General features: G+C 52.5%; 1 protein-coding gene and 4 non-coding genes across 13 annotated transcripts; 4 read left to right on the forward strand and 1 right to left on the reverse strand.

Annotated features, from left to right (window-relative positions):
- Positions 1-450: 450 nt before the first annotated feature.
- Positions 451-12,724, forward strand: LOC142821491 (uncharacterized). Of its 9 annotated transcripts, none has more exons than XM_075912546.1 (10): positions 451-826; positions 1,216-1,571; positions 2,932-3,027; positions 3,614-3,844; positions 4,153-4,175; positions 4,848-4,963; positions 5,518-5,577; positions 7,489-7,689; positions 10,313-10,426; positions 11,046-12,724. In XM_075912546.1, the coding sequence occupies exons 2-10, from the start codon at positions 1,386-1,388 to the stop codon at positions 12,371-12,373; spliced, it is 2,355 nt and encodes a 784-aa protein (XP_075768661.1). In that variant the 5' UTR covers positions 451-826; positions 1,216-1,385; the 3' UTR covers positions 12,374-12,724. The 9 variants fall into 9 exon arrangements, with proteins under 9 accessions (XP_075768661.1, XP_075768663.1, XP_075768664.1 ...); XM_075912549.1 differs by having other exon boundaries at positions 803-872; XM_075912547.1 differs by lacking the exon at positions 451-826 and adding an exon at positions 860-934.
- Positions 12,725-17,683: 4,959 nt separating this feature from the next.
- Positions 17,684-17,756, forward strand: TRNAK-CUU (transfer RNA lysine (anticodon CUU)). The gene has a single exon. It is a non-coding gene; the product is annotated as a tRNA-Lys (tRNA).
- Positions 17,757-19,164: 1,408 nt separating this feature from the next.
- On the forward strand, positions 19,165-19,238 carry TRNAI-AAU (transfer RNA isoleucine (anticodon AAU)). The gene has a single exon. It is a non-coding gene; the product is annotated as a tRNA-Ile (tRNA).
- Positions 19,239-25,765: 6,527 nt separating this feature from the next.
- Positions 25,766-25,847, forward strand: TRNAS-AGA (transfer RNA serine (anticodon AGA)). The gene has a single exon. It is a non-coding gene; the product is annotated as a tRNA-Ser (tRNA).
- A 1,479-nt stretch (positions 25,848-27,326) lies between these two features.
- TRNAI-UAU (transfer RNA isoleucine (anticodon UAU)) lies at positions 27,327-27,400 on the reverse strand. The gene has a single exon. It is a non-coding gene; the product is annotated as a tRNA-Ile (tRNA).
- Between the last annotated feature and the right edge of the window lie 352 nt (positions 27,401-27,752).

Below are 27,752 nucleotides of genomic sequence, written 5' to 3' on the forward strand. Positions count from 1 at the left end.
CTGTCACTCCTGGCGGGCCAGCAGGGCCAGGGAATCCCCCTCACCCGGACTAGAGAGCAAGGGGCGGAGCAATGTACGTCACTGATGATGCGGCCACGGAGGCGGGCGATTCTGCGTCACTGGGGCGTGACAGCCCGGGGAACCCTTGTCAATCGGAGCGAGAGCAAGGGGCGGAGCAATAACGTCACAGTGGGGGGCGGGGTCCGTTGGGCTCCTGCTGCGGCCAGTGGCTGCCACGGGGAGTGCTGTGGGCGCAGGGATGGAGGAGGCGGGGGGAGGGGCAGGGGTTGCACTGCGGCGGGGGCCGCTACAGGGGATCAGACTGCGGGGCGGGCGGTCATGGGGCTCGGGAGAGGGGGGCTGGATTGGGGGGGAATTGGGAATACACCACGGGGCTCTGGACCCTCCCCCCTTCCGGGCCCCCAGCGCAGCAGCTGGTTCGGGGCCGCTCCGCTGTCCCGCGGGAGGCTCCCCCCTAAGAGCCGGTGCCCGCCCCAGGGGAGCTGCTCTCGGCACAGACACGCGGGGAGCGGCTGCCCCGGGGCCTGTAGAATCTCGCCCCGGCCTGGCTCCCACAGGCGGAAGCCACGTGGGGCCCCGCGGCGCTGGGGGCGTGGCCGGGCAGCTCGCGGGCTGAGCTAAACCCCGGGCGCTGGACTCTGCTCGGAGTCACTAGCCCGCTGCGCATGCGCGGTCTGACCGCGCCCGCCGCATTCTACACCCCGCAGCCGGATTTTAGTGCGTCCTCGCCCGTCACTCCCCGCCCCGCTCAGGCCCCGCCCGCCCCGCGGCGGCTGCAGTAACGTCACGCGCCGCGCGCCCTGAGGTGGGAGCCGTTGCGAGGGGCCGTTGGCGCCGTTACTCGCTGCTGGGTTGGCTCAGCGCGGAGGGGGCGGCCCGGCGTGAGGGGGTTGGGGGGAGGAGGCGGCGTTAGGTATCGGGGCGCCCCCCCACTCCCGCGGTCCCTCTGTCGGGCTTCCTGATTCTGCCGCCGGGCTCAGGGTGTCTGGGCGGGCCGGGGGCGCACAGAGGGGCTGCGAGGGGGCTGCAGAGTGTGCGGGGGGGGCCCTGCTCTGAGGGGCGCAGAGACGGGGGGGGGGTCTGGCTGGGGCAGGTGGCTGAGGGGCCCAGGGGAGGATCTGGCGGGGGAAGGGGTGAGCGAAGCTTTGGGGGCTTTTTTGTTTTTTAATTTTGATTTCGTTTTTTTATTCTCAGTGCTGGTGCCCTCACGCCCCTGGACCTGCCCCTCTGTCTGCCCAGAGGATTTCACAGCCCCTGTCACTCTGGAGTGTGGGAACAATTTCTGCCAGGCCCCCCTCGGCCCTCAGGGCAGAGACACTGAGCAGCAGGGACCTCTCGGGCCCAACTGGCAGCTGGCAAATGTGATGGAACTAGCCAAGCCGCTGAGTTTCCAGGCAGCAGAGAGAGCAAGATGGGACGGAGTGTGTGGGGAGCACCAGGAAGCTCTGAAGTGGTTCTGTGAAGAGAATCAAACTCCCATCTGTGTGGTGTCCGACAGATCTCAGGCTCACACGGTGGTGCTCATACAGGAAGCTGCCCCGGAGTACAAGGTACAGAGTTCCTGTCCAGTGTGTTTTAATTACAGCGTTATTTCACTAACAGTTACTGGGCACAGTTGTGACAGAGCTCAGTAAAGCCTACAAGACATGCTGTAAAAAGTAAATGCTCTGGCTTTGTGGCAACTTGCGTCAAGATACCCCATGTGGGAAAGGTTTCTCCGGGGCTGTGAATCCTGAAACCCAGCCCTCACTGGGTGTTTGCACAAGGGAAGGTGTTAACAATCAGAAAGGTTTAGATCACAGGAGGTACAGGCCACTCTATCAGTGAGCTGCCTTGGGACTGGAGAAGAGGAGGTTGCAAGCTGTTATTGATGGGTGGAACAATCTGTCATTTGTCTTATAGACCTGCAATGGCAGTTGAGACCTGCACAACATCCAGCAAGGGAAAGTCCCTTCTCTGAGCAGGTCACAGTCCAGTTAGACAAATTGTGGGAAGGGAAGGTGGGTCAGCACCTAGTCGCTCATAGTCGCCAGGCACGTCAGGGATAGAGTTTAGCCCCGTACCCTGTTAGACTGACACTGCTCCCTGCCCCTCAGCATCACTGAACAGAGGTGAAGTGTGGCCGTTTAGGAGGGAAAGATGCCTTGATAAAGCCCTAGGTCCAGCAGGAAGTGAAGGTTTCTAATAGGGATGCCGAACTTCTGAGGAGCTCCATGAGGAGTTAAACTCCAATGCAGCCGCTGGCACTAGATGAGGTTGCTGGGCTGGATGCTGTGTGGGGCCCCGAGCGCCTTCAGTCCACCCATAGCAGAACTTCAGGAAGTGCAGGTCCATGCCAGACACAACTAGGAGTCAACTGGATTGTAGCAAGAGTGCAAACTGGTTAACTGAAGAGCTAATGCTTATCGGTGCCAGTTACTGGTTAAACTCCCCACTGCCCCAGCAGTGCCTGCTTCCCTCTGGCAGCTAACGTCAGTCTGCAGCTGCTGGGAGTTCCCATCAGCCAGCAGTCCTTGTGGCCACCCCCGGCAGACTTCACGAGAGATCCCCGGCCCAGGAGTGCCCATTTCCGCTACCAGCCCTACCTGTCAGCCGATTAAAAAACTCCTCTCACTGATAAATTGTGATCAGTTACATGATTAGTATTGTTAAGCATTTTTACCTCCCTAATCCCCACCTGCTTCATTCTTTATAAAGGTGCCACCACTGATCCTTCCCCCACCCTTGTAGGTGTCCTGCTGCATCCTCAGTCTCTTCTTGTGTCTTTTTCTATGAACACAACCATGTCCAGGGCTGAGTGCCTGCTGGAGAGGGGCAGAGCTCCACAGAACTGGGACTCTCTTAAAGGCAGACAAATGGGCTACCAACATCTGATGGGGTTTGCCCCTGTGCTTATCTCTGTTTCTTCAGGAAAAATTGGAGGCCCATTTGAAGACTCTGAGGGAAGAGAGAGAAAAGGTGCTGGGAAGGAAAACAACAGCAGAAGGGACACGCCAGGAGTATCTGGTAGGTGCCTGTCGTTTGAAACAGCAGGGACTGGCAGTGGGAGGGCTGTTAGGAGGCAGACTCGTGTGGCCTTGGTGACATTGGGCTTGTTGGTGTTTCTCCTGGATTGTGGATTGCATGGTGAGATCCATGTGTAGACAGGCCCTGAGCTTCCATGTCAGCGCATGAGTTAATGTCCAGCCTTTGTAGTTTTCCCAGAAATCCTCCTCAAAGGAGCTGAGTGTCCCCCTAAAGGGTTGTCTGCTCACTTGGTGTATTAACATGTTTCTCCTTTTTCCTTCCTGGATATCTCTGTCAGGCTGGTGCTGAGTCCTGCCTCGTGCTGCTCAGGGTCTGAATTTCCAGAGCCCATGAATATCAAAAGATGCTGCCCATGACAGATATGGGCACATCCCTTTCAGAGGGACATGGGGCCCAAAGGAGATGCTGGGAAAGCCACCTCTGCCTAGTAACCACAAAGTAGAGTCAAATGTCACACATTTTAGGGTTTTCCAAGAAATTCTCCCTGCTTCACACTCAGCTCTCCATGAAAGGGCCCTGGGCTCCATTCATGCCCTTGACCAGCCCTTTCCCTGTTTCCATACAGAAATGGACCCAAGCCGAGAGGCAGATGATTGTGGCCGAGTTTCAGCAGCTGCGGCAGTTCCTGGAGGAACAAGAGCGACTCCTGCTGGCCCAGCTGAAGAAGCTGGATGAGGAGATTGGGAGGTTCCAGACTGACACTGTCGGGAAACTCTCTGTGCAGATTTCCCGTATCAGCGAGCGGATCAGTGAGCTGGAAGGGAAGTGTCAGAAGCCAGTGAATATATTCCTGCAGGTGAGACCGAGGGAGAAACGTCTCAGCTCCCCACACAGGGAAGGGAGGCTCCTGAATCACAAGTGCTAAGGTCCAGCTGTCAGATCTGGGTGTAACTCCATGTGCATTGCTGCCATGTGAATGACTCTTGTGCTTTGTTGAGTTACAGGCACAGAGCTATAAGAGATTGTAAAGCCCCATTCACTCAGGGGATCCATGTTCCTGGAGTCAGGGCAGGGGCTCTCTTCCCATGTTTGCAAAATCTCTTCCCTGAGGTCCCCTGTGTGTGTCCAATGGGGCTGAGAGTCTTTTCTCTGTCTTTTTTCTAGGACGTCAGAAGCACCCTGAGTAGGTATGTGGCTCTTGCTCCCCTCCCGCTACACAGCTCAGGAAAAGAGCTTGGAGCTGATGTTAGCACCACATCTCCACAGGGCTCTAAAAGCCAGATGTTAGATACAAATATCTCTGGCTCATTTAATTCTGAGGGTCTCATCCTCGCACAGCAGACTCTGGAATTCCCCATTCAGGGCACAGTCTAACCTCAAGTGCTTCCTGGAGCTGCCACCTCCCTGTGGGCTGTGGGGTGGAACATGGGCCTGTCACTGCTGGGCACTGGGCACATTCAGCCCAGGGCAGCAAGGACCAAGAATCTGTCCCACCTGAGGGCTGTTTGGGGACCTGTGTGGAAGGAGCTGGGGAGAGAGGAGCTGGTGTCTCAGTCTAGTCCCTACTGGACAGATTCCTTCAGCCCTTCACCTGGGAAACTCCTGTCCCTCAGCGCCTAGAGGCCAAGGAGTGAGTTGGCCATGGAGACTCAATTCCCCTTTTGTCCCACAGTCAGTCTCCCCAGGACAGAAGTGAAGAACAGCAATGGGACCTTTCAGGGGAAGGTTGCATGGCCATGGACTGTGTTGCTGGGAAAATTGGAGGAATTCTAACTCCAGGTCTGTTAGAGCTGAGACTCACTAGCCGGAACTTATCAGCAGTAAATGAAATACAATCACATGGAATTGTTTCTGTCCAGATGTGAGACGGGGCAGTTCCAGTTGCCAGAGGAGATTTCCCCTGAACTGGAAGAACAAGTCAGAGGTTTCTCCCAGAAAACGATTGCTCTATCGGAGACTCTGAGGGAGTTCAAAGGTACCTGGAAGGGATGGATGAGGGGAAAGTGGTTCAAGTATCTGAGACTATTGAATCTGGCCTATGAAGCCAACCTTCCCCTGCCTCAGTTCCCACGTGGAGAATGACGGCCCCATCACACTGCTCTCCTTAGAGACACTGAGCGAACAGACCCAAGTGCTTGCAGATAAATCCAGGGGTTTGCAAACTCTGAACCTCCCAGTCAGAGATCAAAATGGCTAAAGTTACTGTGATGACCACGTGTTCTGCCACCACAACTCCAGGTTATGATAAGAGGCAGTAAGTGAATGAGAAGCCAAGTGGGAGGGGGTGAGGAGGGAAAAGTAAATCTCACTCACAGCTTCTCTCCTGGGACAGGTTGCGGGGATGTTGGTTCCATTGCTGGGAGGTGCCCGAGTGAGAGAAGGAATGAAAGTTTAGACTCTTTCATACTCAGTTCCTGAGTGTGTCTCTGTCTGGTCTCTGATACAATTGAAATGCAGAGTTCAGAGTGGGGACATTGTTATAAATAGGAGAGCCTGGAATCTCTCCTCTCTTATCCCTTCCCCCACCAGACACTCTGCCCTCTGCGCTGGAGAGAGCAAGAGGAAAATCCCTGGGAGCTTTCAGACAGGGTAAGTTTGCAGGTGGAGAGTCTTTAAATTATGAGAATTCATGGGATTGTCATTGAAGTTACCAATCAGACCCAGTGACCATAGCGAGCACAGCCCTAAATCTCAGCCACTCATCCCTAAATCTTACCCACTGATCAGCGAGGAGACCCGGGGCACTGCATGGGGACCTGTGGGCACTTGGAGAAACACTGGTCTACGGGGTGTGATGCTAAAGGGGTGAAGTTAAAGCACACAATGCACGGCACCTTCAAGTTCAAATTTCACTGCTCAGTCAGTTTCAATATGGGGTTGGTTTCAAACAATAAATAGGCTGAGCGCTGCCTGGCTTCTACTATATCAGTTCGTTCAAAGCAAGAAACTACTGGATCCCTAAGGGCTGTTACGTCTAGTGCAGGCCTGGGCAAAATACAGCCCATAGGTCGGATCCACCCCACCAAGCCATTGGATCCAGCCCACAGATGCCACTCCCCATCTGCAAGTCACTCAGAAAGCAACTGTGAGCCTGGAGAGGAGGGGGGAAGGCTTCAGGTGCTGCTTCCACCCCCAGGACAATCTCATTGGCCAGTTTCTGGCCAGAAACAAAGCACCGTGCCCCCTTCCCTCTGGGTCATAATTATTCACACACCCACATGGCCCTGCAGCCTGCCTTCCTGAGGTACTTGGCCTCTGGCCAGGAGTCACTCAGATAAATCTCCTGTCCAGAGCTTGCCTCTGTCACCCCAACCTCTCCCTTCCCAACCTAATATCTGCTCCCCACTCCTGCCCCGCACTCACCATGCCCAAACCCTGTCGTTGTCCTGCAGCTATGTATGCAGGAGCTCTCAGTGGTCAGACACCCACAGCGCCTTATTTGTCCACCCAGTCACTTCTCTAAATTAAAGTTACTTAAGTATCTAATGAGTAGTTGGCTAATCCAGTGTCCTTTATCACAGCCTGCCTCCTTCACCCAAACTCCCTTCTAGACCCCTCTGTAGGTTCTGCATCCCAAACCCTTACCCCAAGCTCCCTTCTTCTCCTAACGTCCATCCCAGACCCTGCATTTTGTGCATTAATGTCATGGAAGAGTGCAGCTCTCAGCCACTTTCCATTTGGCCCCCCCATCAAAATGTATTGCTCACCCCATCAAGTGGATATGGCTCAGTGACAGCCAATAAGTGAAAGCTCAAGCCAGACTATTTTAGGCTAGAAAAAAGGCACAAATGTTTGATAGGGAAGCAGATTAGCTACTGAAACAAATGAACAAAACTGGTGGATTCTCCCATCTCTTAATATCTTCAAATCACTGGGGGACTTTCTTGAAAGTACACTGTGGGGAAACAGCTTTGTGCCTGGGTAACTGGATGGAGTGTAATGGCTTGTGCCACAGAGGGGTCAGACTGCGTGACTAAGGATATTTTCTGATCCCATGAATCCATGAATTTTAAGATCTCTTCCTAAAAACACTCAGCACACGTGTTTAATAATAAGCATCTGAATGGTGGTGTTACCTTCACTGACTCCGTTGTGGAAAGGGTTTGTAACGTCTCTGTGAGATGAGAGAGCAAAGTTTGTGCTGCAAATCTGTGAATGAAGACTAAGGGTTTCAAATACAACAGCCTGCATTTAGCCTATGTCAATGTTCAGGCAGATGAATATGTGGCTTGTTATCGGAAACACTGGGTGCTGAGAACTAAATCCCGTTGTTGCAGAGGCAGTAATGTTGTAACTCAAGCCAGGTACAGACAGAAATGAATGTGTATTTGGGATCTAACTCCTGTGTGCTGTTTCTGGAATATCTAGACTAAAACTTTTGCCCACAATGACAGAGTCTAGCATGTGTGTCACCACGGACAGAGTCTGGGCAGAATGGGGGTGTGGAAAGGATTAAAGCCCCTTCTGAAATGTCTCCAATTTCTCTTTTCCCCCTACCAGGCTGCAGAACACCCATGTCTGACTCCAGCTCAGCCCCTGACCTGCAGAGCCAGGGACAGGAAATGGCCGTGGCGGAGCCGGTGAGCTTCGAGGACGTGGCTGTGTATTTCTCTGAGGAGGAATGGGCTCTGCTGGATCCGGGCCAGAGAGCCCTCTACAGGGGTGTGATGCAGGAGAATTATGAGGCTGTGAACTGGCTGAGTAAGGATTCCTGTCCCCTTGGGTAACAGCAGCTGGGTGGGCTCTGGAGCATCTGGATTAGGTTTGATTCAGGGTTATTCATTGCCTCTGCCTCCAATGTCAGGACTATCTGCCATAATAATCCTGGCTCTTGTGTGAAAGACTGTCCCCTCCGTGCCCCCTCCCAGGTTCAGGTCTCATTCCGCTTCCCCCCTATCTTGCCCATCTTGTGCCTTGACCAGAGGTGTGAGTGGAAGGGCTCAGGCAGGAACATCAGGTACCAGAGGTCTGGGTCTGGCTGCTGTTAGTGGCTGCAGGATCCCCATGTGGCAGTGTGCTTAGCCACTGGAAGGTGGGCGCGGTTCCCAGAGTCCTTCCCTGCCTGTAGCTAATCTGTGACATGCTGGTACTTGTCAGTGAGAGGGGCTGGATGCTGGGGCTGAGGGAGGGTGGATAAGGCAGTTCACGCTTTTGTGAGTATTTTGTCCGAGGTAGCTCTGTAGTAGACAAACATGAGCAGAGCTCCCCTTGCATTTCAGGCACAGGTTGGGTCTCCTTTCAAAAGTTCAGCTTCCTTCTCTCTGGGGCTCACTTGCCTCTCTGTGCAGTGGAGATAAATCATGTCACCTGTCTTGTCTTTTTATATCTGCGGGTAGGAACTTTTTCTTCCTGTGTGAATGTCTGGCTTCATGCTCAGGAGACCTGTGTTCAGTCCTCTGCCTGTCACAGTCCCCCTGTGTGACCTTGATCCAGTCCCTTAGACTCTCTGTGTGCAGTCACCTCTCTCTTTACTAGCTTTTATAGTGTGTCCATGTTTCTCAGGGCTGGGAAGGATACCTACACTAAAGAGGGGTGATGCTTAGCTCCATATGAGCACTGCAATAGCACAGTGGGGTCCTGATTTACACCAGAGTTCCCAGGTGCTGCTGTGATTGATAATTTTGCTTCCCACAGTGACTGCAGTGCCATATGAATTGCTGCTAGTGCCACAGAGAGTTGATACGGCTGTTCAGGGCAGATCTTTCTGGAGCCTTGATGCCAGCGGCACTGGCAGGGCATGCAGCTTATCCATGCAGCACGGCATAGGGTTGCTGCTAAGAAAGACCCAGGCTCCATTCAGAGGCTAAGGCACTCAGCCAGGTTTATTGTGAAAGGAGCAGGGTGCTAGTGTCCCAGCTCCTCAGACACAGGTATAGTGAGACTTGTCCCAACCCAATAATGGTACCAGCTCAGTCAGCAGCTAGAACACTGCCCCTCAGCCAGTATCAACATGCCCTTCCTGTGACTTCTCCTCTCATATTGACCAAAATAAAATACATGTTGCGTTCCATGTGTTGCTACCCCACTTGGCCTTCTGCCTCTTTGTTTGAACAAAACATCCATATCCATTATCCCCTCATCCCGCTCTTGTGCACAAGGGTCAGTGAGCTATCTGTTAGGACTGTGTGTTTGCAGTTCCTGCAGAGAGCGGTGAGTTGATTGCCCTCCTCCTGCTCAGGAATGTGATTTCTTGGTTAGTTGATAGCAGTGCTCCACCATTCTGCCAAAGCCTGGCTTGTTTTAGTTCAAAAATAATGGACATAAGATAATCCTAGTAATCAGATCAGAATTTTCCCATTGACTCGGCACACAGCACATTCGCACAAGGTTTCTTGCGATTGTGTAACAGTGGTAGCACAATGATCTCCATGGTCACATCACAGGTGGCTCTTCTGAACACTAAATGCAGGCCCAAGAAGGGGTGGAGGCAAAGCTGAGGGGAAAGCGCTCACAAGGTGCAAATGTGGTCGATTCTGTGCCTCCCTGGAGCGGCCCCAAATCAAAGGCCAGGCTCACCAGACTGGGAAACTACACAAAGGCTGCTGCTGTCAGAGTAGAACCGAGGCTACAGACGGGGAGCTGAGTTACAGCCACAAGCATCAGAGAAGCAACACGGCCCAGCTTCACCCTGGCTGGTCGCTTGAGAAGCCTCATGCCACCCTGGGCAGCTGCAGGAATGGCAGCTGTTGTGGGCAGCTAGCAGAGCCCACCCAGACACAGGAAGTTGGGATCAGGAATCAGGAGCATAGGCAGGGCCCTGAAGAAGCCTGCCAAGGATTCATTTAGCTGCTCAGACACCTTCTTCTGCCTCCTTCTAGCCCAAGTAGAACATCTGAGCCAAAGAGCAGGGGGAGCCCAGCTTACCAGCCAGGAGCTTTGTGGACAGAGCCTTGGGGAACTAGAGCTCTGCTGGGTCCTTCCTCTCCAAGTCCTAGTGACCTGGCATGTGGCTGCTACAGTCTGAGCCCTGTCTGGGGACCTTGGTGTCAGACCTGCCAGCCCTCCCTAGGGCTCCCCTTCTGAGCAGTGTGTCCCTGTCCTGCTCTGAGATACTGGGGATGAGGGGGATGGAATGGGCTTTGAGGGGGACTGAGTTGTACCCTAGAGAGTGCATCAGAGTGCTCAGCTCTCCTGGGGAAAGAGCTGGGCCATTCTCAAGGTGGGGGGGGGGGGGGGGGTGGACCTTTACTGCAGGTGTGTGTGTGTTCTGGGCTCTTGGAAAGGAGCCTCTCTGGATGGGTGACTCAGATCCTGACTCTGGAAGCAGTAATGGCAGAGACCTTAATGAACAAGATCAGCACTTATTTAATTACTTTCCAAACAGGATTTCCAGTCTCTGAAGTTCATGTGATCACCTGGGTGGAGCGAGAGGAGAAGTTGCAGGTCCCAGATGACCAGAGCCGAGAGGAAGGAGAGATCATCAGTGGCATCCACACAGGTGAGCAATCAGTTAAAAATGCCTCAGAAACCAACTTATAGCAGGTGTTACTTGTGTGTTTTCATGAAGTCTGTCTGATTCTTTAGCCTGTCTTCAACTTGAGCCAGAGCATGGTGGATGAGGAAAGGCTGGGTTTTCTCTTCTGTGGAAGAGTTGTGAAGAAGGAGGGTGAACTCAGCTCATGATAATTCAATCATTATTTGAGCGTGTGTCCCCTTTTCTATTCCTCTTTCAGAGTTTTCTTTCAGCTCATCATAGAGAATAACTCCTGTCTGGATTATTTCTTTATCCCTGTGGTCCCCAACACGGTGCCCGCGGGTGCCATGGCGCCCGCAGGGGCATTTGCATGCGCCCGCCAGGTGCTCGGGGCTGGCCTGGCCCCGGGCACATGGCGCACGGTGAGCGCCGGCCCCGGGCGCATGGCGCTTGCGGGGAGGGGGGGGGAGTGCCGGTCCTGGGCGCGCAGCCCTAGGAGGGGGCCCCGGGCACGCGGCTATGGGGGGGCCCCGCCCCCGGGCGCGCAAGTGTCCCCGCCCCCTGGTGCCCGGCAGGCGAACGGCCACGCCCCCTGGCGCCCGACAACCTTCAAAGGTTGGGGACCACTGCTCTATCCCAACAGGTGATGGGATGCTGACTGAGAACCATGATATTGTGCAGCAGGAGGAATCGGAGCAAGTGTCTCCATGTGGGATGTTACTGGGAAGACCTGAAGGGCATGTTTCCCAGATACGTGAGCAGGGAGAGACTTGTGAGAGTCAGCATAGCCCAGAAAGGCAGCATGGAAACCATCCAGGAGGGGGACAGGATAAATCCAGTCACAGGAGCAGAGGGGAGAAAAGAAACACAGAAACCGTTCAACAGAAAATCCCCCATCAACAGTCACCCTGCACTTGTAGTGACTCTGAAACTCCTATTGAACATCAAAGAGCCCACACAGGAGAGAAGCCCTTCAAGTGCTCTGACTCGGGGAAAAGCTTCAGTCAGCACTTGCACTTTACGAACCATCAGATACTACATATAAGAGAGACACCCCATAACTGCTCTGACTGTGGGAAAAGCTTCAGTAGAAGCGATCACCTTGTAAGACATAGGAGGACCCACACAGGAGACAAACCTTTCAATTGCTCTGACTGTGGGAAAAGCTTTTTGAGGAGCTCACATCTTGTTACACATAGGAGAGCCCATACAGGGGAGAAACCCTTCAACTGCTCTGACTGTGGGAAAAGCTTCCGTCAGAATTCACATCTTGTTAACCATAGGAAGACCCACTCGGGAGATAAACCTTTCAATTGCTCTGAGTGTGGGAAAAGCTTTAGTAGAAGCGAACACCTTGTTACCCATAGGAGGACCCACACAGGAGACAAACCTTTCAATTGCTGTGAGTGTGGGAAAAGCTTCAGTAGAAGTGAACACCTTGTTACCCATAGAAGGACCCACACAGGAGAGAAACCTTTCAATTGCTTTGACTGTGGGAAAAGCTTCAATGAGAAGTCACACCTTGTTAGACATAGGAGAACCCACACAGGAGAGAGACCTTTTAATTGCTCTGACTGCGAGAAAAGTTTTAGTACAAGTTCAGAGCTTGTTATCCATAGGAGGACCCACACAGGGGAGAAACCTTTCAATTGCTCTGATTGTGGGAAAAGCTTCAGGAAGAGGTCAAACCTTGTTACACATAGGAGGAGACACACAGGAGATAAACCTTTCAATTGCTCTGACTGTGGGAAAGGCTTTATCGGGAGATCAGACCTTGTTCTCCATAGGAGAACTCACACAGGAGAGAAACCTTTTAGTTGCTTTGACTGCGGGAGATGCTTCAGTCAGAAGTCACAGCTTGTTAGACATAGAACAACCCACACAGGAGAGAAACCCTTTACCTGCTCTGACTGTGGGAAAAGCTTCAGTAGAAGCGCACACCTTGTTAGACATAGGAGAACCCACATATGAGAGCTACCCTTCACCTGCTCTGACTGCAGGGAAAGCTATAGTCAGTGCTCCTGCCTTACTAACCATCAGATAAAACATACAAGAGAGTCGCCTCATAATAGCTCTGATTGCAGACAAGGCTTCAAATACAGGTCAGACTTTAACATAAGAATGGCCATACTGGGTCAGACCAATGGTTCATCTAGCCTAGTATCCTGTCTTCCAACAGTGGCCAGTACCAGGTGCCCCAGAGGCAGTGGACCGAAGATGATGATCAAGCAATTTGTCTCCTGCCATCCTTCTCCAGCCTTTGACAAACAGAGGCGAGGGGCACCATTCCTTACCCCCTCGCTAATATCCTTTTATGGACCTAATCTCCATGATTTTATGCAGCTCTTTTTTAACCTCTGTTACAGTCCTAGCCTTCACAGCCTCCTCTGGCAAGGAGTTCCACAGGTTGACTGTGTGCTGTGTGAAGAAGAACTTTCTATTATTAGTTTTAAACCTGCTACCCATTAATTTCATTTGGTGTACTCTAGTTCTTATATTATGGGAACAAGTAAATAGTTTTTCTTTATTTACCCTCTCCCCACCACTCATGATTTTATATACATACCTCTATCATATCCCCCTTAGTCCCTTCTTTCTGAACTGAAAAGTCTGTCTCTTTAGCCTCACCTCATATGGCACCCATTCCAAACCCTTAATCATTTTAGTTGCTCTTTTCTGAACTATTTTAATGCCAAAATATGTTTTTTGAGGTGAGGAGACCACATCTGTACACAGTAGTCAAGATGTGTGTGTGCTATAGATTTATATATGGGCAGTAAGATATTCTTCATCTTAATTTCTGTCCCTTTTTAAATAATTCCTAACATCCTATTTGTTTTTTTGACTGCTGCTGCACACTGTAGACGTTTTCAGAGAACTATCCACAATAACGCCAAGATCTCTTTCCCGATTAGTTGTAGCTAAATTAGCTCCCATCATATTGTATGTATAGTTAGGTTTATTTTCTCCAATGTGCATAACTTTATACTTATCCACATTAAATTTCATTTGGCATTTTGTTGTCCAGTCACTCAGTTTGGTGAGATCTTTTTTTGAAGTTCTTCATAGCCTGCTTTGGTTTTGACTATCTTGAACAGTTTAGTAACGTCCGCAAACTTGACTACCTCACTGCTCACCCCTTTCTCTAAATCAGTTATTAAGTTGAATAGGATTGGTCCTAGGACTGACTCTGGGGTAACACCACTGGTTACACTTCTCCATTATGAAAATTTACCGTTTATTCCTACCCTTTCAACCAGTTCTCAATCCATGGAAGGATCTTCCTGGTTATCCCATGATAACCTAATTTGCACAAGAGTCTTTTGTGATGGACCTTGTTAAAGGCTTTTTGGAAATCTAAGTACACTGTATCTACTGGATCCCCCTTGTCCATGTGTGTGTTAAATATAAGACAACCTACAGAGGAGAGAGAACTATTCAGCTGCTCTGACTGTGGGGAAAGCTTCAGTCAGAGCTCAACTCTTGTTAGCCATTGGAGAACCTACAGGGGGAAGAAACCTAGAACCTGAGTTCCCTGTAAGCTATGTGGCCAGGTGGCTGTGCCTCAGCCTGTTAAATGCCATGTGAGCTGATAGGGCTTTGGTGGGGAGATATACCTCTACCCACTGGTCTCAACCCCAGCCCAGTCCTGCTGTGGCCAGAGGACAGTTGGCTATCCCATGTCCCCAGCCCCAGAGTTACCATGGCAGGGAGAGGTGTGTCTCCTTCCTCCCCCTTCACAGTAACACGTGTGCTGGGGCAGCAAGAGCTTGTGGCAGTCTTTTCTCCTTGATGTAGCCTTTCAGAGGCCTACATGTCAGTCCCCTCCATCTTTAAGATCACAGTCCCAGCTAGAGCCTTCAGCCAGTAGTCCTAAGATCTTCCATCCATGAGTGGAGTGAGTTTTTTCTTGTGCACAGAGTGACATCCTGTGCACTTTTTCAGATGTGTGCCTACATGGCACCCATGAGTTATTGAGAGTTTTACACACACACACGTGCAATTTAAATTATGGAAGAAATATACTAAACCAAAGGATAATTAGCAAGGTGCGTGACCCTGCACACATGGACCCTGAAAATGTACTAGCTTGGCACCCAGTCTCATTCCCACCCAGCCTTGCTCTACTGTTCCTGCATCCATGAGCTCCCCATCTCCTGCACCCTCATCCTGTGCACCCTTTGCCACCAACCCTGCATTGTGCCCCTAACTTCTGCAGTGTCCCCTTCATCCCAACCCCTGCACTTTCCTCCCAGTCTAATCTAGTCCTAGGCTGTGTCTAGACTGTCCAGTTTTTCCGGAAAATCAGCCGCTTTTCCGGAAAAACTTGCCAGCTGTCTACATTGGCCACTTGAATTTCCGCAAAAGCACTGACTTCCTACTGTAAGAAATCAGTGCTTTTTGTGGAAATACTATGCTATTCCCATTCGGGCAAAAGTCCCTTTTGTGCAAAAGGGCCAGTGTAGACAGCTGAGATTTGTTTTCCGCAAAAAAGCCCCGATTGCCAAAATGGCAATCGGTGCTTTTTTGCGGAAAAGCGCATCTAGATTGGCCACAGATGCTTTTCCGCAAAAAGTGCTTTTGTGGAAAAGCATCCGTGCCAATCGAGACGCTCTGTTCTGAAAATGCTTTTAAAGGAAAACTTTTCCGTTACAAGCATTTTTGGAAAATCATGCCGGTGTACAGGTAGCCATACTTTAACCCAGCCCCTTAATTAACAGAAGCATCACCAACTCGGCTGAGGTCTATGAGTAGAGTCCTAGATTAACACAAGCCTCACCTTCTCCAGGCTGGGGTTCCCCAGTGAGGGGTTTGGATCAACAGACACACAGCCTTCCAGGCTAAGGTCCTGCAAGAAATGTCTTTACTTAGCAAGTGCACAGCCTTCTTGGCTCAAGTCCACAGGTAAGTGTCTCTAGTTCACCAGTGCACAGCCTTCTCAGCTCAAGACCAATGACAGGGAACTCTTAGAGTAGGCTAGCAATGGCTAGCCTCTGGGTTGGAGGTAGCAGGACCCAGGCCCTCTTTCTCCACCGGGTCCCAATTCAGAGCCCTAGAGGCAGGGAAACAGTCCACTGCCTGGGCTGGTGCGAACAAGCCAAAACTCACCAACCTCCACAGGGTCATTCATGTATTCCCTCCCTGAGCCACTTTCTTCTATGCAGCAGCTGCCCTACCTGGGTTGGGGCCACTGAAGAACTCGGTGCCCGTGATGCCACCAGGAGCCCATTGAGGGCTTGTACCTCCAAGAGGCTCTGGAGGAGAATTTCAGACAAGGACACCTGTGAGACTCTCCCCTGGGCATCCCCACAAGGGGCCTCTACATTCCCCTCTGTGCTTCCCCCCCAACCTTTCCCCTGCTCTCCCTTCCCACTTTCCCCTCCCCCTGCTCCTGCCGGTAAAACAAACTTGACTTTTCCCTGCTGAAAGAACAAACTGGTTTTCATGTGGGGAATGTAGAAGTGGGGAGTGGCTGGGTAAAGAACCTGGGAGGGAGGAGGAGGCTGGTGGAGAGGTGAGGAAGGGAGAGGTGGGGCTCAAAGATGGGGCTGGAACTGGCGCCTGCCTCTGGTGGCCCTACTGCTTCATGGGTGGGGGCCTCAGCAGCCATGGAATGGCTTCAGGGGGAGAAGCCAGAGGAGCAGGGGCAGCTGCAGGCTCAGAGGGAACTGGAGCAGGAGTGAGTTTGGGTTGGGGAGGGCCAGCTGCCAGGCCACTGAAGCAGACAACCAAGCAGTTGGCAGTAGCACTATGTGCCTAGTACATGCTCCAGGCCACCTGGAAATATTGAACCTTTCTCTGGCTTGGGTGCCTCCTCCCTGCAGGGTGCCTTGGGATAGCCACTGTGGCAGCAGGAATTTGGACATTGTCACTCCATTGGGAACAATGGAGGGAAGAGAAGAGTTTCCCTGCTATTGGAGAAAGCAGGCCAGGCCAAGGCCCTTTTAGCCACTGAGTCGGTGCAGGCTGGAGCATCCCCCCACCAGTTCTCTGGCCTACCTGCAAAGCTCTCAGCCTTCTCTTGTTTCTGCTTCCCTGTCCATAGCAGGCAGCTAAACAAGGGCAAGTCACCAAACCAAACAGCGCTGTGGCTAGTATGGGGCTTGAAACCACAACCTTTGTGTTATTAGCACCATGCTCTAACCAACTGTGCTCAGCAGCCTACAGAAACCTAGCTTGTAAGTGGCCCTTTGAGGGGGGCATCTCAGGCAGCTGCAGGGATGTCTCTGCAGCTGCTAAGGACTCTTCCCTGGCAGGGCCACTAGTGACTCACTGTGATGTGGGCTGGCTAGTCCAGATGCTTTGAGGTTTGGTCAAGGTGGCTGGCGAACGGCATGGCGCACTGAAACCCAGGGCAAAGAGGCAGCCGGAATCTCTTGCTGCCAGCACCTTCCTTCACGGCTTCTTCCCTGTCAGCAGCAGCCGCAGCCCCTTTCTACCACATGGTCAGGCCAGGAAGGGAGGCAGTAATGGGGCCAAGTAGCGAGTCAGTCTGAGGAAGGCAGGAAAAGCTCGTCTTGCTTTGCAGGGCCGCTGGCAACGGCTTCTCTCTTGTGTGCTGCTGAGGAGAAAAATGCACTGAAAGGGACCATAAAGACCAATTTAAATGAGCGCTTAGAGGTGGGCACCTGTTAGTGCCATGGGGGCAAGAGTTGGAGTCTTGCAGCTGCTGGAACCACACATGAGAACATCAGGGGAAGCAGCAAGCTCCAGCCAGATTGTAAGTTCCAGGGACCATCCAAGCCAGAGACTGAGCTCCGGGTGCGTCAGACACCCATCAGGAGGCACAAAATTCTCTCTGGGGAGCCTATGGAAAAGGAAGTCAAAGCACAGGAACTAGAAGGGCTTACACTTGTCAGAAAAGAGCATAGCTGTTGCACAAGAAGCCCTGTCTTCTGACACCGTACTGTTAATCTCCTTGCGCAAGAGTAGGTGGGCGGTATGGATGCTCTGAGGATTCTTGCGCAAGAACAGCCATTCTTGAGCAAGAGCCCTCCAGTGTACACATAGCCTTTGTGTGTTAGGCAAATGTGAGAACCACTACGCCACAGAAACACCTATAAATCCATTTTCTGATGGATTTAAACTTGGACAAATATTTCACAAGATTCTCCAATAGGTTCCTGGCCTCATTCATCTGTCTTCTCCAGGCTGGCAACAAGACTCTTGGTCACCGGGGGCCAAAAAAAAAAAAAAAAAAAAAAAAGACTTGTCAGGCAGTGGCGAACACTTGGCTCCTGATACCCTGTAATGGGGTGTGAGAAGGCTTTTTGGCAGCTAGCCTGGCTAGCTCAGTTGGTAGATCATGAGACTCTTAATCTCAAGGTCATGGGTTCAAGCCCTATGCTGGGTGATGCCCTTTTTTAAGTCACATTCTCAGTCTACAGGCAATTCACTCTCAGCTTTCAACAGGGTTTTAGAAAGAAAAAGTCTAGTCCTGGGGTCCAGCTTTAGGAGAACCAAAGAGGGAACCAACTGCAATTTCCATCTTCTGAGGAGAAGGGAAGAGGATTTTCTTCTCCTCAGTTCTAGCCACATCAGCCCAGGGAGGAGAAAAAATAACCCTCTGCCCGCTGATTGTCCCGTCAGCTTCTGTAGCTTCACCTCCTTCCACAGCAGCTCCAGCCTTGAGCTACAAATCTCAAGGGGCTGGTGAGGAAATGAGGAGCTGGCAGCTCAGGTTAGTGGCTTCCATGAGAACAAGAGGTGAAGTGTTCACAAGGTGCATTCCCCTTCCCTGCAGAAAGAGTTAGAAAGAGCTAGGAACAGAACAGCCAAGTTCTACCCCCACCAATGTGTTTTTCTGTGGTGTAGTGGTTATCATGGTTGTCTAACATACAAAAAGGCTCTAATTCAAAGCCAGGCAGAAACACAGCTTATTGCAGCTTCCCTTGGTGGCCAGGTAAGTGCAGCTCCTGCTGCCAGGCCTGTGCCTGAGATGAGCCCGAATCCCATGTGACAGAAGGGAGTGACATCAGCTGAGAATGCCCCTTGGTGCCAGCCTGGGGAAGCCAGATGGGTCAGGCTGGGGTCTTGTGTCTTGGCCACCCCTGCCCTTGGAGGCTGGCGTATGGGGATGGCTCTTCCTGCTGCCTCCCTTGTGTGACTGGCCCAAGGAGGAAATGAGGCAGGAATGGGGCAGAGGAGGGAAGCCAAGCTGAGGGGGGCAGGGCACGAGCTCAGCACCTCTGTGGGATTCAGTGGGGTGAGCAGAGCCCCTCCCCTCCGTTCTGCCAAAGCCTGTGGGGTGGGGCCGACTGTGGGGAAGCAGAGTCCTATGCCTATCCCAGGGATGCTCCTTGCAGCCCAGGAGAAGAAGTTGGAAGGAAACCAAGTAAAGCAGGTCCCCGTGGGCATGAACTGGGGCACCAGTTCGGCCCAGTTGAGTGACGGGTGGTTGGTTCAGGTCCCAGGGTGACAATGGCAGCGCTCAGGACTCTGAATCCTGCAATCTGATGCCCCATTCCTGCCTCCCTTCCTAGGCTGACCCAGTGGCCAAAAGGGGCTGCGGCTGCTGCTGACAGGGAAGAAGCTGGGAGGCAAGGTGCTGACAGCAAGAGATTCCGGCTGCCTCTTTGCTCTGGGTCTGCCAGCCGCCAGCCACCTTGACCAACCCTCAAACCAGCTGGACTAGCCAGCCCACGTCACAGTGAGTCACTAGTGGCCCTGTCAGAGAAGAGCCATTGGCAGCTGCAGAGACAGCCCTGCAGCTGCCTAAGGCACCTTTCCTCAAAGGACCACTGGTGAGCTGTAGGTCTGTAGGCCAGCTAGCTCAGTTGGTTAGAGCGTGGTACTAATAATGCCAAGGTGGTGGGTTCAAGCCCCATGCTGGCCACAGGGGTGTTTGATGACTTCCCTTCCTTTAGCTACCTGCTATGGGAAGTAGAGACAAGCAAAAGGCTGAGACTTTTTCAGGAAACAGTCCAGAGAACTGGTAGGAGGAGGCTTGAGCCTGCACAGACCCAGTGGCTAAAAGGGCCTTGGCCTGGCCTGCTTTCCCCAATAGGAAGGAAAATCTTTCTCCTCCCTCCATTGTCCCCAATGGGGTGGCCTGATGCCCAAATTCCTGCTGCTGCAGTAGCTGCCCCAAGGCTCTTCAGCACAAGTCACAAAGGGAGGCTCAATATTTCCAGAAGGCCTGGAGCACGTGCCTGGCACACAGAGCTGCTGCCAACTGCCTGGTCACGTGCTTCAGTGGCCCAGCAGCCTCCCCGAACCCAAACTGCTCCTGCTCAGGTCCCACCTGAACCTGCCCTTGCCCCTGCTCCTGTGGCTTCTCCTCCTGGAGCCTCCCCATGGCTGCCGAGGCCCCTGCACATGAGGCAGTGGGACCACCCAAGGCTGACGCCAGTCCCAGCACCATCCCTGAGCCCCACTTCCCCCTTCTTCCCCTTTCTGCCATCCTCCTCCCCAGTTCTACATTCCCCACATCAAAATCAGAGAGTTTGTTCTTTGCACAGGGAGAAGTCCTGTTTGTGTTACCAGCAGGGGAAGGGGGAGAGGAAAGTGAGAAGAGCGGGCAGGGGAAGGGGGGGCGGGGGAGGCACAGAGAAATACACCGGCATCACGCACCTTCTCTGAGAATGGCCCCACGTTCTGAAGGGAACAGAAAGTGGCCTGCGAAGGGCGAGTGTAGCTGAGCAAGTAAGTGTGCTTCTTGTTTCCCTGGCGGGTTAGTGGCTAGGGGTCAGCACTGTGCGTGCTGTGGCCGGGCTTTGATTCCCAGTCAGGGAAAACAGCCTCATCTGTAGTCATAAAATTGGCCAACTGTTTGCTCTTCCCATCAGTGCTGGGGGGGGGAGGGGGGGAGAGCCTGGGGTGCCAAAGACAGGCTCTGGCTGGGTGACTCCTGGCCAGCAGCCAAGAACATTTCTGAGGCAGCTGCTTCCCTCCCTCTGCTGTGCAGAGACTTGTAGTTCCTGGAAGTGGGGCTGTCTCCCCTCCTTTGCCTTGGGCCCATTTGGCCATGGTTCAAGGGGGTTGCTGATTCTGTAAATGCTGCCCTGGTAATGAAGAAACAGCTAAAGTGACACTGGCAAGAATTGAACCCACAACCTTTGAAGGAATAACTGGCCTAGCTCACACGGAATGGTGTGGTTTAGACTTGCCCCACACTGCTACACAGCCCACAACCCTCTGGTGCTGCTTCACAGCCCGGTGATGACTGGGGTAGAGGAAAGGGACGCCCTGAGCCAGAAACTGTGTTGGGGAGAAACTGAACTGAGCCCGCTTGCCCAGCGCTGCTCATGCCCCCAGGCCCTACCTCCTGCCCTCCACTCTTAACTTTCTTACAGATGCTGTTTTATCACACCCCTCTCACCCCCAGCTTGACCGTCCTGCCCCACTTCCCAAAGGAGCCCTTGTGTGGCCATGGACAGAGGCTGCACTGGGGGATTGGCCCTGACTGCCCAGTACCTTGTGATGCCGGCGGCAGAGCACAATCTGGTCTGGAAGCAGCTGTAGCAGACATTAGGGGGTGCAGGAGTGGTCTGATGCCGGCTGCGGCAGCTGACGCCCCAGGTGGAAGGTGCGATCAGCACCCGTGCTTGTACGGCTGTGATGTAATCACAGGGTGCCCTGGCACTCATGACATCATCATTGTGTGCACGGGCTGGTGGCGCTCTAGGCGACTGCCTATTTCCCCAGACTCACGGGCTGCCACTGAGGGGGTACAGAGCAGACTGGCTGGGATTTTTGTGAGATCCTCAAGCCACATGTAGCCAGCGTCCCCCAGCCCCCTTGCCCTGTCCTGGGGAGCCAGACACTGCCAGAGCTGGAAGGAAATGGGGAATGGCTGCATGCTGGGAGTCAAAGGTGTTGTCTGGAACCATAGGGTAGAAAAGTTTCACCAAACTGCATGCAGAGAGCACCATGGCTTAGCTGGCTCAAGCTACTGTCTAGCAAACACAAGATCCTGGGTTCATCTCCCAGTGATGCCTGTTGGAAGCCTTTGCTTACATTTTCCTATGTGCTTCTGGGACACAGAAGAGGCCTCCCCTGGCCACCCATGGAACTGCTGGTTCAGGAAAAGGCTGATTGGAGAAGAGAGTTGGAAAGAAGGAAACCACAAGTGAGAAGCACCTGATGCCCAATACCCTGACTCTCCATGGCTGCAGGAGCTGCAGAGGTTGCACTCACAGGAGCTCTGGGCACTGACACCCCCAGGGAATCACAAGGGAGTGTACTGCAGGCTCTCCTGTCCCAGCAATTGCAGTCAGAGCCCTGCCTTGCCAATGCCAGTCACAGCAGCCTCTGCACCCGTGCCAGACTTGTGGTTTCCTTCTTCCCAACACTCCTCCCCAGTCAGCCTTTTCCTGAGCCAGCAGTTTGATCAGTGGCCAGGGGAAGCCTTTTCTGTCACAGGAAGACATAAGAAAATGTGATCAAAGGCTACAACAAGTCACCAATGGGATTTGAACCCAGGATCACCTGTTTATAAGGCAGCTGCTTTAGCCAGCTAGGCCACAGTGCCCTTTTTAGCAACAGCCCCAACACAGATACCCTTCTTGGCTATATGCCAAATATTGAGTTTTTCCAGGATACCTTTTGTATCTCTGAAAAAACTCTGCCACATCCATGGAGATCAGTTTCCAAAAAAGTGGGCGTGTTTTTTGGAAGGCCTGTATTCCTCATTTTAGTAGGAATAAGGGCTCTTCCGAAAGAGGAGGTTTTCCCCACATTTGGGCCTGTGTAGATGGGCCAAATATCAGAAAAGCCTATTCTGAAAAAAGTGTCTCTAAAACTGTGCTAATTTATGGTCCCAGACAACACCTTTGAATTCCAAAGTGCAACCCTTCTTTATTTTAGTCCAGCCTTCAAGGGGTCTCAAGGCCCGTGCATCCCAAGAAATGCAATTAGCAGCTCAAACCCATAATCTTTTTGTCAATTGCAGTGCAGCCTAAGGATTACTTGCCACGCACGCACTACAGTCTGCAACTCTACCAGCTGAGCTAGTGAAGGACACCTGAGTGAGGCCACTGGTTTGTCCATGTTGGCCCATGTACAAGTGTCAGGGCAAGTGCTCCCCCAAGTGGATGGCATCGCAGGCGGGGGGCAGAAGAACCCAGGAGCACAGGGGTGCTTCACATGCAGAAGGACCCCAGAGCTAGATCCATTTATGCCACAGCAAAAATAAAATAGCTGGGTTCTTCTCCTGGGTCTTTTTTTGTTTCATTGTCTCTAGGGGTGCAGAAGGGGCAGACCCAAAAGAACCAAACCATTTGAGTGAATCTTGGTCCAGCCTCTCACTTGTGCTGCTCGCTCTCCCAGACTGTTCCTACGCCCAAGGCAATAGCTCCACACCCAACATGTGGGTTAGCAGAGGCCAGGGGGCAATAGGCAGAGCCTGGCAGCTGCTGGGACTGGACCTGAGGGCATCAGGGGAAGCAGCAAAAACACAATGTCAGCCCCCTGCATCTCTAGCCAGGCTGGTAGGTTCCAGGGCCCCAGCTCATCTGAGCCTGCTGGATGAGAGACCAAGCGCCAGTAGACATTAGACACCCAGCAGAAGGCACAAAAATCTCTTTTCACCAGCCTGAGAACAAGAAATGTAAAGCAGGAAGGTTTCACAACAACCAGCCTAGGAAGGGCCCACTAACAGTTGAATTCAGGTTGCAAAGTTCAGATCCCTGAGTGCTGCCCCTTGCACCATGGGACAAACAGCTGATGTTTTTGGTGAGCCCCTGTGACTCTCAGCGCTCAGGCTGCCTCTGGTCTCCCAGATCCCTCCAGCTGCCCCATCCCAGCTGCTTGTTTATTTTTTGTTTTTATTTAAATACCAGCTCTAGAAGAAGCCGTGTGACACTCTCCCCTCCCCCATCACGGCATGGACAGGTCACCGCCCCCAACCAGACTCTGAAATGGCCCCTGCATTTCCCCTGGCCCCATGGGGCTGTCAGGAAAGAGCCCAAGGCCAGGCTGCAGCCAGGGGAAGCAGGTGGCAGGAAGAGCCCCAGTCCACCCAGCTCCTTTTTGTGCAAAAGCCTCTTGTGCAAAAACAGACCTAAATTAATTATGCAAATTAGCATGGCAATATGCTAATTTGTGCTTCATTTGCATAAGCTTTTGGGGAAGAGAGATGCAGTATGGAGATAGCCTAGGTGGTAGAGAGCCATGAAGTAACATAGACTCAGGAAAATCCCTGGGCTGCAATGCTTACTTACACACAATAAGAATAATTCACCAGCTCAGACGTGATTTCTAAACCCCCAAACAAGGAAAATAATAAAACCTGATGGACTAGGGAGACTTTTCCCTACCTACACATTTCAAGAAATTCAATCCTGAGCAGCCCAAGACTGCATGGCCTAAAGGGCAAGGTGTCTGGCTTCATGTCAGAAAATTGAGGGGTTGAGTCCCTTTGCAGTTGTACTTACCTACCTTTATCTGTGCTTCTGGATCCTGCTGTCCTTGGCCTGGAGAGGTCTTATGTAACAATAAGGCTTTTCTGTAACACAATTGGAAGCCCTGTAACTATTCAGTAGGTCTAAAGCAGTGGTCTCCAACCTTCTTACACCCAAGATCACTTTTTAAATCGCAGAACAGGTGAAGATCTACCGCCCCACCCCTTCCTTGAAGCCCTGCCCTCTCTATTCTCCTCCTGTCCATCACTTGCTATCCCCAGCCCTCACTGACACACTCTGATAAAGTTTATTTTTAAATTATGCGATATATAAAATTAAAATCAGGTGTTTATAGTTATGAAATAAATGGTCTTTTTATTCATGCTATTTAAATCTAAAATGAAGCATTTATAATTATACATTTTGTGGGGACAGAGTTCTGCGGCGGGGGGCAGGGGAGAAGGAACAGGGTCCTGGGAGGGCAGAGGACAGGGTTCTGCAGCAGGGGACAGGGTGCCAGTTGGGACAGAGTTTGAGGAGTGGGGACGGGAATGAGGACAGAGTTCTGTAGCTGGGGACAGGGGAGAGGGGACAGAGTTCTGTGGCTCGGGACAGAGGAGTGGGTTCTGGGGAGCGGGTAGTGTGGTCAGGGGGTGGGGGGCCAGTGGCAGCACAGTCCCCTGCATCTGCCTCCTCCTAGGATTCTCCCCCCCCGGCCCCAAGGGAAGTCAGCATGTGCCTCCTCCGGGCCCGACTCCCCCCCTCCCCTGTGGTGCAGGGAAACCCCACGTGTGCCTGACCTGGAGCCAAATCCCCTCTCCCATGGCATGGTGCGGCATGGCCAACCCCCTCCCACAGCATGACCAACCTCCGCGGGCACTTGCCCCAGGGCCAAACCCTCCTCCCACAGCATGGTGCGGCCCAGTCTGGCCAACCCAACCCCCATGGGTGCCTGCCCCGAGGCAACCCCTGCGCTCTACTCACCCCTCCAGTGCTAGCGGCACAGGGAAACTGCCGCACTCCTCCTCCAGGGCCGACGCCCCCTCCCCCAGCACACAACAGAGCTGTGGGAGGGGAGCAGCCCGTGCACTTCTGGAACCCCCGGAAGTGACGTGGGCTTCAGACAGGACTTCCATCCACTCCACGGGAAGCCAGCACTACACTAGAGGTAAGTAGTGAGGCTTCTCAGGGGTGGGGGGAAAATGGGGGTGGGGGTGCCCAAACACCTCGCGATCAACTGGTCGAGGCCTTGTGATTGACCAGTCGATCGCGATTGACGGGTTGGTGACCATGGGTCTAAACTGAAGCTTTTTTCTGCAGCCACACTGAAGAGCAGCAGCAATTAGCTGTAAAGCCTGGAGTCACATGCTCACATTCCATCTAAATGACATTGAAATAGTGTCACACTAGGCTGTGAGAAGGGGTCTCTGGTGACACCCACTGTCACCAGGGAAGAAGCAGATCTCAAAGTGGGTAGAGAAAACTCAGTTAACAGCATTTTGTCTGGCAAAAGACTGCTTACCAATAGTTGTGGTTGTGCAATTGGCATTTTATGCTTCTTGGCCTCACTTTCCTGTTGTTTGTCTGTGTGATAGTCTGGTTTGGATCTGTTTCTGTCTGCTGTGTGATTGACTTTGTGTGGTGTAAATCAACTAAGGCAGTGTGGTATGATTGGTTAGGTAATTCTGTTACAGTATGTTCTGATTGGTGAGTGAAATTTTACTAAAATAATTGGTTAAGGAAGAACTAAGCAGTATTGAGTTTCTCTATATAAACTGGGGTCCAAGAAGGAGACCAGCAAGAAGAAGGAAAAGGGGAGAAGAGAAGAGGAAGGAAAAGGGAAAGGAAGACCAAGAAGGAGGAGAGAAGACCTTGAAGCAGAACTCACCTCCAAGGCAGCGTAAGACGGGAACAGCCAGGACTCCTGTGCACAGCTGTTGCAATGGTTTGCTGTGTGAATTCTGTGGCAGGTGACGTTAAGCCTGCACATTGGGATTATTCACCAGTTTTCATACCCAGATCTGTGATGGCTGAGTGGTTAAGGCGTTGGACTAGAAATCCACTAGGGTTTCCCTGTGCAGGTTCAAATCCTGCTCACAGCGAGGTCTGTGCTTTGGCCACACCTCTTTCTAGGGCAATATGGACCCTCTGAGAATTACTAGCAGTGGGGCTGATAGTGCCAGTGCAGACACAGCCTATATGGCTTTGTGTCCCCTTACAGCAAAGCAAAGGCAACAGCTGCACTAGTGGCACTTCCACAGAGAGCCCTGGACCATGCTGCTGCAACCACTTGGTCCCAGGCAAAGCATTGCTGAGAAGCCCCAGCCCTGCCTCCTCCAGTCTCAGCCTAACCTGTTTAGCTGTCTCCCACATGCTCCTGAAAGCCAGCACACATGCTGTCCATCCCTGCACCAAAGGGCAGGCACTGAAACTGCCTTGTGGGCATCAAGTGGACCCACAATAGGAGAAGACCCTGTGTTTTCACCTGTTTCTGCCTGGCTTTAAACCAGGGTCCTTTTCCTTTTCCATGTTAAGCAAATGTGATAACCACTACGCCACAGAAACACACTTAACACCATCTTCTGCTGCTGCACTTAAGCTTGGGCAAATATTCGGTTGCTAACCCTTTGGCCAACAGAGATTGCTGCAGGGTAAAGGAATTCTCTGCTGTCAGTTTTGTGCCCTCAGGAAGGGACCAAACTGAAGGAGGCCGGGCCACAACCTGGGGACTCCAACCTAATCCCTGAGGCCAAGGGGTTTACAAGCCAGATAATCAAATTTTGTCCCATTTCTTCCTCCCATAACCCTGCAAAACCTCAAAGGCAACTCCACAGTCCCAGCGGCTGGGGGAGATGTGCATGTTAGAGCCTCTGCCCACTGAGCTGTAGCCTTCTGTGCCCAGGGAGCCAGACAGCGGCAGGGTGAGAAGGCAGGAATGAAATGGGGAATGGCTGAACTTTGCCATGCAATGGTGTTGTCTGGGACCATACAGTAGAACAGTTGACAGATGGATCAAAATAGGGCACCATGGCTTAGCTGGCTAAAGCATTTGCCTAGTAAACAGGGGATCTTGGGTTCAATTACTGGTGGTGCTTCGTTGGAGCCTTTGATAACATTTACTTATGCCCTTCTGGGACACAGAAGAGGCCTCTCCTGGCCTCTCATGGAACTGCTGGTTCAGGAAAAGGCTGAGTGGGGAGGTGTATGCGGAAGAAGGAAACCACAAGTCCCAAGAGGTTTCTCCCCCAAAGGTGAGAAGCACCTGATGCCCACAGACCCTGACTCTCCATGGCTGCAGGAGCTGCAGAGGTTGCACCCTCAGGCTCTCTAGGTGCTGACAGCCCCAGGGAATCACAAGGCTGAGTGGTGCTGGCTCTCCTGTCCCAGAAATTGCAGTCAGAGCCCTGCCTTGCGTGTGCCAGTCACAGCAGCCTCTGCACCCACTCCAGGCTTGTGGTTTCCTTCTTCCCAACACTCCTCCCCAATCAGCCTTTTCCTGAACCAGCAGTTCCATGGGTGGCCTGAGGAGGCCTCTTCTGTGTCCACAAGGACATAGGAAAAGGTGAACAAAGGCTGCAACAAGGTACCACTGGGAGTCAAACCCAGGCTCTTCTGTTTATAAGGCAGACGCTTTAGCCAACTAAGCCATGGTGCCTGCCTCCAAAGGCTCTTTAAAATGGCTCTTTATGTTTCCAGACAATACCTTTGCCTCCCAAAGTGCAGCCATTCCCCATTTCCCTCCAGCCCTGGCGGTGTCTGGCTCCCTGGGCACAGAAAGCTACAGCTCAGTAGGCAGGGGGCTTTGGCTTCCTTGCCTATGGGATGCTGTGGCAGGAAGGGCTGCTCAGCAGGGGTGGGGCTCACCTGTCGAGGAAGGGAAGAGTATTGGATACAGACTGGCTCACCTAGTGAGGAGACTTTAAACTAGGTTTGACGGGGGCAAGTGCCCAAAGCCCACAGATAAATGAACAACAAGGACACCTGGGACATGGGCCAGAACTGGGAGA

The sequence above is a fragment of the Pelodiscus sinensis genome, chromosome 31 (genome assembly GCF_049634645.1).
Source record: "Pelodiscus sinensis isolate JC-2024 chromosome 31, ASM4963464v1, whole genome shotgun sequence".
Lineage (NCBI taxonomy): Eukaryota > Metazoa > Chordata > Testudines > Trionychidae > Pelodiscus > Pelodiscus sinensis.

Excerpts from the sequence above, each read along its gene's own strand:
- LOC142821491 (XM_075912546.1), top strand. The coding sequence starts at position 1,386 with ATGGAACTAGCCAAGCCGCTGAGTTTCCAGGCAGCAGAGAGAGCAAGA. Across the intron at positions 3,845-4,152 it reads CAGTGAATATATTCCTGCAG|GACGTCAGAAGCACCCTGAG; the intron begins GTGAGACCGAGG and ends TCTTTTTTCTAG. Across the intron at positions 4,176-4,847 it reads GTCAGAAGCACCCTGAGTAG|ATGTGAGACGGGGCAGTTCC; the intron begins GTATGTGGCTCT and ends GTTTCTGTCCAG.